The sequence below is a fragment of the Hyperolius riggenbachi genome, chromosome 4 (assembly GCF_040937935.1).
Source record: "Hyperolius riggenbachi isolate aHypRig1 chromosome 4, aHypRig1.pri, whole genome shotgun sequence".
NCBI classification, from domain to species: domain Eukaryota; kingdom Metazoa; phylum Chordata; class Amphibia; order Anura; family Hyperoliidae; genus Hyperolius; species Hyperolius riggenbachi.
In genome coordinates, this window is record NC_090649.1 from 87,803,976 (window position 1) to 87,817,820 (window position 13,845).

The following is a 13,845-nucleotide window of genomic DNA, read 5'->3' on the forward strand; positions in this document are numbered from 1 at the left end:
AGAAACTTATGCAAGACAAACTCAAAAGTATTCTGAGAACAGATTCTCGTAGACTAATAGGTTAGCATGAAGCCACGACTAGTAATGAATAACAGATTTACCAATCAGGCACACAGCTGTGTATAAAGTTTTCATAACAATAAAAGAAAATGAAGTGTGTTGTTCTGTTACGCTTATGGGATAATTTGTGCAGCATTTGGTGAACTTGTGTGCTTCGTCTCCATAAGCAAGACGAAATCAAGCAAGTCTTTATTGGTTTAATTACAACGATGTGTACGCGTTTAACCTTTGCTTCCTCCTGCTGTGAGATGCTCTGTTATTGCTGGTTTTAAGTTTATTCATTATATGAACCGAAAACTACATCCGATTCTGAACGCATAATGAGTTTCTTTAACTCTGTCTTTTAAAAGGTATTGAAAGGTAACATATAATCAGAGTTTTAATAACAAGGCTCTTATCGGTTACCTTTTGCACAATACGAGACTATTTTAGATACACTCAGTTAGCTATGGGCTTTTATTCAAAAATGACAAGATGATGATAATGATGTGTGGGTGTGTATGTAATGAACGCGTACCAATTTTAGTTGATAGCTCACACCACACATTCTGTATGTATTTGTACGTATTGCTGGATGTGGGCAGCACGGTGGTGTAGTGGAGAGCACTCTCACCTTGCAACGCTGGGTCCCAGGTTCAAATCCCAGCCATGGCAACATCTGCAGGGAGATTGTACTATCTGTGCGGGTTTCCTCCGGGCATTCCAGTTTCCTCCCACATCTCCAAAAAAACATGGCCCTAGACTACAATACATACAGTACATGATACATACATACACCACCATGCTTGATTCTAGGCAATACACACTTGTGTTTGTACTCCTCACCTGGTTGCCGACATACACTCTTGAGACCATCTGAACCAAATAATTTTATCTTGATCTCATCAGACCACAGGACATGGTTCCAGATATCCATGTCCGTAGCCTGATGGTCTTCCTCAGTAAACTGTTTGCAGGTATTCTTATGCATCACCTTTAGAAGAGGCTTCCCTCTGGGACGACAGCCATAAAGACCAATTTTATGCAGTGTGTTGTGTATGGTCTGAGCACTGAAAGGCTGACCCCCCCCTTTCATCCTCTGCAGCAAAATACCACCTCTATTTACAAAATACCACCTCTGAATATCATGCTGAGCTCGTGCACTCAACTTTTTTGTTCGAACATGGAGAGGCCTGTACTGAGTAGAACTGGCTGGATGGTCTTGCCCATCGTGCTGCAGCTCATTTTCAGGGAGTAGGCAATCTCCTTGCAATATGTTGAATATTGCTCATAGCGGACCCGTGCAGGTGCAAAGAATGGATAAACCCGTGCTGTAGCACAGAGCCAGTCATGCACAGCTTTTTCCTCCATGCATTAGCGGCTCTTTGCAACTGAGGTCCCCTATGGCTGGATAGTGTAATGGTTAAGGGCTCTGCCTCTGACACAGGAGACCGGGGTTCGAATCTCGGCTCTGCCTGTTCAGTAAGCCAGCACTTATTCAGTAGGAGACGTTGGGCAAGACCCCCTAACACTGCTACTGCCTATAGAGCACGTGCCAGTGGCTGCAGCTCTGGCGCTTTGAGTCCCATCAGGAGAAAACCGCGATATAAATGTTCTGTGTTTGTCTCTATTAGCACCTGTGCAGTGCAGCTGCACTCGTACAATGAGGGGAGGGCGGTTGTGAAGAAGAAGAGGGTCCGAGGAGCAGGAAAGCCTTTGGTGCAGCCAGAGGATTCCCTCTATAGTGGTATGTATCTAACTTTTCATATGTGGCTTCAGGTTTGTTTTGCAGTGGACCTGAAATCCGAACGTCCTGTTTGCTATAAAAGATAAGCAACAGCATAATAACCTTTAAGGAAAAACATTTCTTTGTTACAGCTGATACAAATCCTGCAAAAAAATCTGCAGCATATCTACTTCCTGCTTTCATGGAAGCAGACATAGGGTTAACTTTTGAAGTGTCTTTTCTTACCTGGACACAGCTAAAGCTCCTTTTGTTTTTGTTTTTTGTCAGCATTATTAAAACTCCTGTCTGCCTTCCAGAGAGCCGGCACACCTGCAGCCTGCAGGGAGATGAGATGTTTTATTTAATACGCATAAAACATACATCTGGCTAGTAAAGGCTGTTTATTGTCCCTATAAAGTAGTGGGAAGGCTGGGGCCCGCTGGGAGGCTGCGGCTCAGGATGACACGCCGTTTGTAGCCGCCTGTTCTTCCAGCCACATGCAGAGATCGCAGCAAGCCCTCTGCTTCTCTCCCAGCTTTAAATAGCAGTGCGGTGATTGATTTATCCCGGATTTCATTACAGCTGCTGCCTGCGCTGGATTCAGCCATGGAGCAGTACATTGCCTGGTGTCACCTGCGCTGGCAGGAATACGCTCATCACTAAGGTCCTAGCAAGCGCTGGCCTCCTCATTACATCTGCTTATGCAGGAATTTCACTGGTATTGGTTGTTTTGTTTTATTTATTTATTAGCTGTATGCTATGCGGCATGTTTATCCTAAATGGGAGGGTATATATATATATCCAGATTTCTGGAGAGGCTACCAATGGCTTGGCCTTGGGCGGCAGATGGCTAAGAGCGGCTGGACATGGAAGAGGTATTGCTGCAAATGGAATACAAAGGTTGCAGATAAAGAGCAACACGTGGAGATAGACAGCTGCTGCCCAAGGGACCTGTTTAGAACTGAAGGAGGCTGCTGCAAAGGGGCTTAACCCACATGCCTGTTGGATATGTGGCACCAACAATCTCATTTATTTTGGGATGTTGTGTTAGCTGCTGGCGGTCTCATTAAATTTTGCTCTGTGTATTTGTCCAGCCTTGTAAACGCCTCAAATGATGGTAATCAGCCTGATTGAGCGAGTACCATTTTTTTATTTTTGCTGTGGTTTATATCTTAACTCCGCCCTCCTATCATATTACGGGTTCCTCTAAATGTGATTGGCACCTGTATGGTCTTATTTTGGTATTTGCGCAGGGTTAAGCAAAGCAACTTGATGTTGACAGTCAACGATTTGTGTATTGGGAACACCAAGCAGCCCCAGACTAATATCTGGCCACAGACACAGGGTGGCACAGATTAAAAACTGTCCCTGGCTGATTGCTACAAGTTGCTGAGGGAGATGCCGGCCAGCCCATCTCTGCGCGTCTGTACTCTCTTCTTGCTGTGTGTTGTGTGAGGTCTCTGAGTCGCCAGTATATATAAACCTCTGGTCCTCAGGTGGTTAAAGAGAACCCGAGGTGTGTTTAAAGAATGTTATCTGCATACAGAGGCTGGATCTGCCTATACAGCCCAGCCTCTGTTGCTATCCCAAACCCCCCTAAGGTCCCCCTGCACTCTGCAATCCCTCATAAATCACAGCCACGCTGCTGACAAACAGCTTGTCAGAGCTGGCTGTGTTTATCTCTATAGTGTCAGTCTGCTGCTCTCCCCGCCTCCTGCAGAACTCCAGTCCCCGCCTGCATCCCTTCCCTCCCTGCTGATTGGAGGGAAGGGACTGAGGCAGGGACCGGAGCTATGCAGGAGGCGGGAAGCAGCTGAGACTGACACTACAGATCTAAACACAGCCTCACAGCATGGCTGTGATTTATGAGGGATTGCAGAGTGCAGGGGGACCTTAGTGGGGTTTGGGATAGCAACAGAGGCTGGGCTGTATAGGCAGATCCAGCCTCTGTATGCAGATAACATTCTTTAAACACACCTCGGGTTCTCTTTAAAAGAAGCAAGAAATGTGTCTGCTCTGGGTAACCAGAACAAATCGTTTACACTCATCAGACTCTGGGTCTCTCTATGAAATAATGCTGTACTAGGTTGCTTTAACAGCTATTGTAGCCTGTTTATTTTATGCTTTGTGTGCAGTATTTAAGCTTGTAAGCTGTGAAATGTGACTCAGTTCTTTTCTCCGACTGCAGCCTTCTGGAAGTGTTACTGCAGAATACATTTTATACAAGGGGGCGCGAAAAAAAAACAGTTTTCCAGACACAAAAAAATCAGACGGCCGACAACATTATAGCATGCATAATCTATCAGATTTGAGATGTATTTTTTATTTTTTTTTCTCTTGATCATCTTTATCTTCTTCAAAGTCCCTGCTTAGTGTTTTTTTGTTTTCCTGTTAATCCTTTGCATCTCTGCCCTTCTCACTAGAGCAGGCATGTGCAAACTCGGCCCTCCAGCTGTTACGGAACTACAGGTCCCACAATGCATTTGCCTTTGAGTCATGACTGTGGCTGTCAGACTCCTGCAATGCATTGTGGAACTTGTAGTTCCATAACAGCTGGAAGGCCGAGTTTGCCCATGCCTGCACTAGACCATAAAGAACATTGAAGGCCTGTTTCCACTTGCACCACGTGCGGCGGCACTTTCTGGTCAGCGGGTACGCAGACGAATCCCCTCAGCCGTGCCATGCATGGCTATGGGATACGCAGCCTCCGGCACAGAAAACGGATGGCATCGTCGGCCAAATCGCTAGGGCAAGCCATTCGGCTGGCGGCGCCATTGTTTCCTATGGCAGAGTTTCCCCACGCGATTTGCCTGCGGGGAAACTGCAGATTCGGCGCTAGTGGAAACAGGCCTTAACACATTACAAAAAAATGCCCCCCAAATACCTTAATATTGATTTGACTGAGTCCGTATGGTTGCTCAGTGATCGAGTAGGTCTTTTTGGCAGATAGGAAGGCTGTTCTATACAAGCTTTACCCCACCTGCTAACTACCCCACCCCTTTCCATAGACCTCATTGTGAGAGGAAGTGAGTAACAGACCCCAACATCCTGTTTGAGAGGGGTGGTGGGTGACAGCTCTGTCATCCCCTTTCATGACAAAATGGGGTGCATTAATCCTAAAGGACCAGAGACTGCTAATACAAAAATGGGGGTTGCGCTGCATGGACCCGTCGCTCTCACCATTCAGGCCACTCTCCCGTCACTGAAGTCTACTTGCTTTGCCGTTGTTATGACATCAGAGCTTCGTGAGCTGGTCAGCAGCCGATTTTATTGGCTCCTGACCCTGTGATCACTGTGAGCCATTGTGACTGTCAGATAAAGCAGGCATAGACAGCCACAAATGCGACACAGGTTTAACTTGCGGCAGTCCTGAACTGGTTAAGGACAAATGCATTTCTCTTTACAAGAGGATAATATAAACACAAGTGGATGAGAGCTATGATAAGAGGTGTTTTTATATGATCTTTCTCATTCAAAAGCGATAGGAGTAGTAATTAGACTATAACTCAGGACTTGTGTAGGACAGTTTTTGGCCAACTGCTGCATGTAATAATAGCATATGGGGTTTCAGCCTGGCCACACCGAAACCTGTGCTGTCCCATTTGTGTGACTGGTGTTAGTTATTAAAGAGGAACTGTGACCAAGGATTGAACTTCATCCCAATCAGTAGCTGATACCCCCTTTCCCATGAGAAATCTTTTCCTTTTCTCAAATAGATTATCAGGGGGGTTTGTATGGCTTATATTGTGGTGAAACCCCTCCCACAGTGTGATGTCATGACCAAGGTTGTGACAGTTTCCTGTCTGTGAACCTTGTTGCATTGTGGGAAATATCAACTGTTTCCAACTGCCAAGCATCCAGTATCTCCCTCTGTGCATATGTATTTCTATTAAAAAACAAACAAACCAAAAACAACCTTTTAGCCATCTCAATGTTAGTTGGTGTGGTTATAAATAATAGCAGTTGGTGTTGTCTGGTTTTTTTTTTCATGTCTGCCAGTAGTAAAGATGATGACGTGCAGACTGATTGTGGATCAAACAACATGAACGAAGTACATAGCAAATATCATTAATTTCTTGATCTCTCTTCTATTTTATTAACCTCTCATTTTGCAATGTAATGATTTGTTTCCCCCATTTTCGCTAAAGTTCCTCTTTAAAGAGACACTGAAGCAAAAAAAAAAAATTTGATATAGTGAATTGGTTGTGTACTATGAATAATTACTAGAAGATTAGCAGCAAAGAAAATATTCTCATACGTTTATTTTCGGGTATATAGTGTTTTTTCTAACATTGCATCATTCTATAATATGTGCAGATTACACAACACTCAGCATTCAAAATGAGTCTTTCAGAGCAGTCTGTAAAGTAATGAACTCTCCTCTAGCAGAGAAAAAATTAAACAGTTTACTTACAGTTGAGATAATAAAAGTCAGATAACAGCCCTCTCCACGACTAACTTTAGTCGGAGAGCTTAATGGCTTGTTTGCATAGAGATAACAACTGGAGTTTCTCAACTCTTCCTGTATTGGAAACAATTAGACTGATGTATCTGATCTTAATGTTTTATTTCTTAGCTGAAACACATACAAATCATAGTATCATCATTTTTTTCCGCTTCAGTGTCTCTTTAAGTGAACCAGTCAGGTTACAGAAGGTGACCAGGCTAAAAATACTGCCAGAGATCCGGAACCTCATGACACCAGCACATGTCACTTCCAATCATCAGATCCTCATTTCTGTGCACCTCCAGAGGGTGGCTGCTCTGCCACACAGAGGGCCTTGGCTTGCCGGACGTGTGCTGTATTCAGTACCACATGCTCAGTATCTGCTGCCTGGGTTAGGAGAAGACAAGATGTCCACACGCATGACTCTTGTGATTCAGATTCCTTGTTCATTATGCATTGGAAGCTGTTACCGTGTAGCTAAATTATTTATCGCTCTTTCACATGGAAATGAGCCCTTGAAACATTGCGTGTTTTGTAACATTCCCCGGGCTGATTTCCGCAGCTGAAATATATAGTAGCGGGAAATTTTCACTTCAGAATATTGATGACAGCCGTTAATGCAAACACTTCAGTGTGTGTCAGTCACTGTGGGGAGACTAGCAGTTGTTGTTTGTGTGTCCTTCTGCGAAATCAAATGCAGTCCCCTTCATGAGCGTTTACATTCATTCCAAGCACATGTGGATATGCAGAACAGTTCATTGACCTTATAGGAACTGCAGTGCTGGTTTATAGGTATTAGAGTCATTTGTTGACATAGATGCTGTGTCAAGTATAAAAACACTGGCTGTGGTTTGGTGTCTGACATGGTTCTGTAGCTATCTATCTATCGAATTATATATTAACCACTTCACCCCATAGCGGTTTTTACCCTAACGGACAAGAGCAATTTTCACCTGTCCAATTTTCTCGCCCTTTTATTCGCCAATAACTTTATTACTATTTATCGCAACAAAATCTATACCTTGTTTTTTTTTTGCCACCAATTAAGCTTTCTGTGGGTAGTACATTTTGCTAAGAATTTTTTTATTCTAAATGCATTTTAACGGGGAAAATAAAAAAAATGGAAAAAAATAATTATTTCTCAGGTTTTGGCCATTATAGTTTTAAAATAAAACATTCTCCTGTGAATAAAACCCACAAATTGTATTTGCCCATTTGTCCCAATTATTAGACCGTTTAAATTATGTCCCTATGACAATATATGGCGACAATATATTATTGGGAAATATACAGTAGGTGTAATGTTTGTCTTTTTTTTTTTTTGTCTGATCCATAATTAGAAGCCCCTATGTAGTAAAGTAATAGTAATATACCCTCATAAAATAAAAGCTAAGTCCCTAAGGCAACTATTTACGGTGGCGGGGCAGGCACGCACACGTGCACAGCGGCGGCGGTAGCGAGCAACACATTAAAACATCCTGGAGCCGTTAACAGGCTCTAATAGGACGTTTTAATGCCTCAGCTTGTCAGTAAGTGGTTAATTAAAACTGCAGAGCAATGTTTGCTGTGCATGGCCTATGGGCCTGTGTCATCTGACAAACATTTAGGTATATAGTGTGACTATCCTTCAAGGGAACCTTAACTGAAGAAAAAAAAAAAAGTTAACTTACCTGGGGTCACTACTAGCCCCCTGCAGCCGCCCTGTTCCCGCTCCAGGACATACCGATCCTATGATCCCCCGCAGCGAGTCTGTTTCATTTTCGTCGATGGCCACTGCGCCTGCGCGACCCTGGCTTTTCTTGTACTGCGCATGCGTAGGACACTCCGGGTGATGGGAGCATGATCGAGGACGCTTGCGGCCAGGGCCGAGCAGGCACAGAGGCCATTGGCTAACCTGTCGGCAAAAACGGAACTGGCTCGCTGTGGGGGACTGGAGAATCGGTTAGTCACGGCATGGGCACAGGGTGGCTACAGGGGTCTAGTAGCAGCCCCAGATAAGTTAAACTGTCTCTTGATCACTGTGATCACAGTCATCGGGAAGTGAAAGACTGAAAAAACGCCTCTGGTCCCTTTAAGGGACCAAATAGGTAAAACCTCTCCCAGATAGGTTAACGTGAACTTGAGCTGAAGCTTGGGTCATAAAGGAAATACATACCTAAGGTGAGGGAAGCCTCTGGATCCCATAGAAGCTTCCTGGCTCCTCCTCCTCACTCACTTTGAAACCTGCCGGGACACTCCTTAAAGTGTACTGAGATGGGATAAAAAAAAAATATATATATATATATACATACCTTGGGCTTCCTCCAACCCCCTCCAGGCTTATAGCTCCCTCGCCGTCCTCCTCCACCTCATCGTCATCCGCAACTAACCCCAGAAAATCCTACAGTCTGGGCCAGTCTGCGCAGGTGCAGAACGCTCCTGGCAGGCGGGGCGAGCGTGGCTGGGCAGCACATGTGCAGTTGGCCCCGGACTTGAGGACTTTCCGTGGTCAAGTACCGTTAAGCTGCATGAATCACATATTTTTGCAGTCCTACATGAATATTTTTATTGCTCCTGGCATTCACGTTCGTTTATTTTTCAGTAAGCTACTATTATTCCCAGACATCTTTATAGTGTTATCTTTGTGCACGTTTGTGAAGAACATACATCTTGTTCTAATTCCATACAATAGATAACCCATTGTGGCATGTCTCTGACAGCACTTGTCACATCTTTGCTTACATTACATTGACATCAGTCTTTCTAAAGCTTCTCTATCAAAGATGTGACCCGGTCACATCTCCTTCACCTCCTCTCACATGCAGAAGACACATTCCACGGTGTGGCCTCCAATCACCATCATCAGTAGCATTCTATAGCAGCCTTCCAGTACATTGTAGTGTTCCTCCTCAATGTGGAACAGCAGTGAAAAGTAAAGTAGATACTGTACATTCTGCATCTTCATATAATAAACCTTTTATTCACCCAAGGAATACGGAAAATATTGTGTAGTACACTAAGATTCCAAGCCTAAACATTACCTTTTGATGTAAGTAGTTATTTATTGTATTGAGTTACAAAAAAGATAGCAATGGATTGACAAAGACTGAGGATGTGGAGGCTGTTAGATGGCAAAACCAGAAGTTTTTGTTGGTGGTTTCCTGGTTCTGTTATGTGAGACACAAATATATCATTACAGCCAATGAAGTCTGTCCCAGTGAGAGACAAGATTGTTACAAGTAGAGCTTTTTACAGAATCTTTGGGTTAGACTGAATGTTGATGAGTTATGTTGCTGTTATGCTATTGAAAGAGTAGAAGTTGTAAGAAATTTCATGGGATCGAAGATCTCTGAAGATTAGGAGCATTATTAGAGGAGAGCAGCCCCTGCAATCAAGGGAGCCTCGATCTTTGGGGGGCCCCAACTACTAACCTTCCCTTCCTCTGATACAGGGAACTATACTTCAGATCAGGTGTTTTTGTGGCTACACTTGTTATGCATGTGGAGATCATGATGGCCACGCTTTTTTATACCCTTGTGACATGGGCCATAATGCCATGAAGGGTACCAAGGAGCTGCAGGGGAAGGAGGGGGTATCAGAGTTTTGCTGGGTGGTCTAATGAATTGTAGTAAAGCCACTGACTGCAGCCTTGAGAATAAGAGACACTTGTCACTTGGGAGGAAAGCTATGGCAAATTTGGACAAGATACTAAAGGACACAGATGTACTGTAACTTTACCAACAAAGATCAAGATAGTTAAAGGGAACTTGAGATGGGCATAAAATAACAAATTATACATACCTGGGGCTTCCCACAGCCCCATCGCTTGATTGCTCCCACGCCATCCTTGTTCGACTTGTTTGTCTGCAGTTGCCCTCAGAAAGACCTCCGGTTCAGGTCAAACTGCGTATGTGCGGAACGGAGGAGCACGCCTGGCCACACTGCCCCTGCGACAACTGTCCCCGAATGGAGGATTTTCCTGGGCCAGTTGCGGGGGAACGAGGAGGCGACTGAGGGCGACGAGGGAGCGATCAGGCCAGAGGGGGCTGGAAGAAGTCCCAGGTATGTATACATTTTTTATTGCTCCCCATTTCAGGTGCACTTTAAAACTGAGGAGTTCCAAATAGTAACATATGGCTTCGAAAGTTGGACTATAAAGAAGGCCATGTGTAGAAAAATTGATGGTTTTGAATTGTGATGGTTTGAACGACAAGTTGGATGTGTGCACGCGCTGTTGAGCGACTGATAACCTGTTGGGCTCGTTCAAATGACTGTTAGGTCCCCATACATGTGTACAAATGACTTTTAGTCGTTTGTCCAACTAATAGATGTTCAAACGGTAAGTCGTTTGATCAGTCAATTTATCTAGTCCACTGTTCTACCCAGTCCATTGTCAAGTTGGTTAAACAACATGTAAATTAGCATATCAGCCGCTTTGTTGGTCAGTGTGTACATGATGTCCGAACGACTTGTTGTTTGCACTTCAAGTTGTTCAAACGACCAGTTTAAATGGCAATCAGGTGTAAAGTTGGACGTATGTACGCACCTTAGAGTTCCCTGGACTGCTAAAGCAGTAATGCCAAAGTGTTCACTAGAAGGGTTGATAGTACTATTAACCCATTCAGGTTCCGTCGTTTTCACGTGAGAAATGTTCACCTCCCATTCATTAGCCTATAACTTTATCACTACTTATCACAATGAACTGATCTATATCTTGTTTTTTCCGCCACCAATTAGGCTTTCTTTGGGGGGTACATTATGCTAAGAGCCACTTTACTGTAAATGCATTTTAACAGGAAGAATAAAAAAAAAATGGAAAAATTCATTATTTCTCAGTTTTCAGCCATTATAGTTTTAAAATAATACATGCCTCCATAATTAAAACTCACGTATTGTATATGCCCATATGTCCCGGTTATTACACCGTTAAAATTATGTCCCTATCACAATGTATGGCGACAATATTTTATTTGGAAATAAAGGTGCATTTTTTTCCATTTTGCATCTATCACTATTTACAAGTTTAAAATAAAAAAAATATAGAAATATTTCATCTTTACATTGATATTTAAAAAGTTTAGACCCTTAGGTAAATATTTACATGTTTTTTGTTTTTTTATTGTAATGGGTTTTTTGTTTTTTTATACTAAAAATTTTATTAGGGTACTTTTGGGAGGGTGGGAGGTAAACAATAGATTTATAATGTAAATGTGTGTTAATTCTGTGTTTCTTTTTTTCCAGGTGTAGTATTACTTTTTGGCCACAAGATGGCGGCCATGAGTTTGTTTACATGACGTCACTCTAAGCGTAGCACGCGCTTAGAGTGACGCATCAGGAAGAAGACGGCCAGAAAAAGCTCAGCTTCCGAGAGAAGCTGTCGCTTTTTCAGCGGGGGAGAGGAATCAATGATCGGGCTCCGTAGCCCGATACATTGATTCCTTGGCTACCGAATCCGCGGCCGAGAGTGCGCGTGCACGCACACGATCGGCCGCGGGGGCGCGCGGTAGCGCGCATGGTTCCTGGACGTAGAAACTACGTCCAGGAACCAAAATAGGTTAAGCTCAAATTTTTTGGTCACATAATGAGAAGACGGAATTCTTTGGAGAAATCCTTGATGCTTGGAAAAATTGAGGGCAAACGAAGAAGACAACAGAGCCTAAAGGTGGCCATACATGGTACAATTTTCCATTTTTTTTTTCGATTAGATAATGTAGTTTGATTATTCCGTTAGATCGAATAAAAAAATATTTTCAACATTCATTCGATTCGATCATTTAGATCGAATAAACGGGATAATCGAACGTTTTTATTGTACCATGTATGGCCATCATAAGATTGATGGACAGCATATGTGAAGCTATAAACATGCCTTTGCAACATCTGTAAGAAACAGTGACTGCCAGACACCTCTGGCATTCAAAAGTACATATGGTCAAGAAGACTTGGAGTTGTCTAAAGGAACGAGGAAGGAGATACGCTATGTCAGTTTCTAGTTGGTGTCTACTAGCCGCTAAACTTGATTGGTACTCCTACCAAGAACTGCAATCTTTATGTTGGTTTATGAAGTCAATTTTTTTTCACGTTTGGCACTATTGTAGTTTTATATTGACTTTCCAGAAGGCAGAGCAAAGGGCACATTCACATTGCAATCCAATAAAACTTTATTATTAATACGTGGTCATCCAGTTGCTTAAAAACACTCGCCTTTACAATGGTCGGGAGGCCACCAGTGCAGAGAGGTTGCTGTTTTGCCTTGTAATAAGGCCTGTCGGGACCAGTGTTTTTAAGCCTATGGATGCCCAAGTATTTACAATAAAGGTTATAATTAATTGTAATCTAAATAGTAAGTGGATCCTGTGTTTTGTTGGGAGGTGGCGCTTCATTGTTGGATTGCTGGGTGGGATGTGCACCCATTTTACTTTTGGATTTAATGCTAGTTTTATATTTGTTTTGCTAATCTGATACATGAAATACAGTGCGCTTGTTGTCGTTCATACGTATAATTTTTTTTCCTCTCAGGGGAGATGAGCTGCATTCTAATGCCATTGACAACCCTTTGAGAGTCTTGGAAGGTGTTGTGAAAGAAGTCCACCTGAGTACAGAGAGAGGGTAAGTACAAGCACTGTTCTGTGGGTCATTCCTGGCCACCTCTCCTTCTCACAGGGTACCGTTGTGATATTCCTCTGCAGTAGATTGTATCTTTACCCCCTACAAGGCCATGGCTCATTCATCAAGTTCTTGATGGACTCTTGACTAATGTGTTTATTTTATGCCATGTTAATTCTCCTGGTCTAGTGTGGCAGTCATTTTCACTTTACAATGACTGTGATAATCTTAACAAGCTTCAGAGACCATTTCTCAGCATGAGTTCTTGTGAGATACAGGAAACCACAGTGCACTTCATCTGTCAGCAAAAATATGAAATCCTGTGTTTTGGGCAAGTCTGGTTCTTTACTTGCAGAATGAGCCGATGACGGTGTACTTAAACCAAGCTCACTAATTAGCCCTACTGAGACACACTTTTTTTTAACGTAAATTCATCCAGAAAGCTAAAGAAATAAGATCACTGGAGTTTTGTTTGAACCCAACTCCCTAACTAATCTCATGAAGAGAAGAGAGGATAGGAAATATTCAACAAAGAAATGACAAGTCTCAGTGATATGAAGTAAACAAAGTGGGAAGGTTCACAAAGTAAGATGACTGAATGGAAAGTTTAGACATGTAAAGAGAAACTTTAACCCAGGGTTGAACGTCATCCTAATCAGTAGCTAATTGTAACGATCGGTGTAACACAGAGAGGGTCTGATTACCGGTGATCTGCAGTATCACCGAGAATGCAGATATATACCCGATTATTAATGATCTGCAGTATCACCGATAATCACATATATCTCTAACCTCTGGACACCTGAGAGATGAGTGTTTGGTGCAACAGTAATACTTTGAGGAAAGCACCCGTAAGATAGGTGCTAGGCAGTAAGAGATACTGCTATGGATCAGATTCCTTTCACAGGTCTGATGCTCCCCAAGGGGCGGAGCCACGCTGAGAGAGTGGGAAGGACAGAACGTGAGTGACACCAATGGGAAGTGTCACCGACATATCTGTGAACTATCTCTAAACAGGAGAGATAGTTCTCGAGGTCGGACAGGCCAG

General features: G+C 43.1%; 1 protein-coding gene across 2 annotated transcripts in view; it reads left to right on the forward strand.

Moving 5' to 3' along the window:
- Positions 1 to 13,845, forward strand: part of NBAS (NBAS subunit of NRZ tethering complex) — a 916,216-nt gene that overhangs the window by 689,531 nt on the left and 212,840 nt on the right. For both annotated transcript variants that reach the window (XM_068280281.1, XM_068280282.1), the window contains exon 47: positions 12,711 to 12,800. In XM_068280281.1, the coding sequence (XP_068136382.1) occupies positions 12,711 to 12,800 (90 nt within the window). The remainder of the gene's footprint in view (positions 1 to 12,710; positions 12,801 to 13,845) is intronic.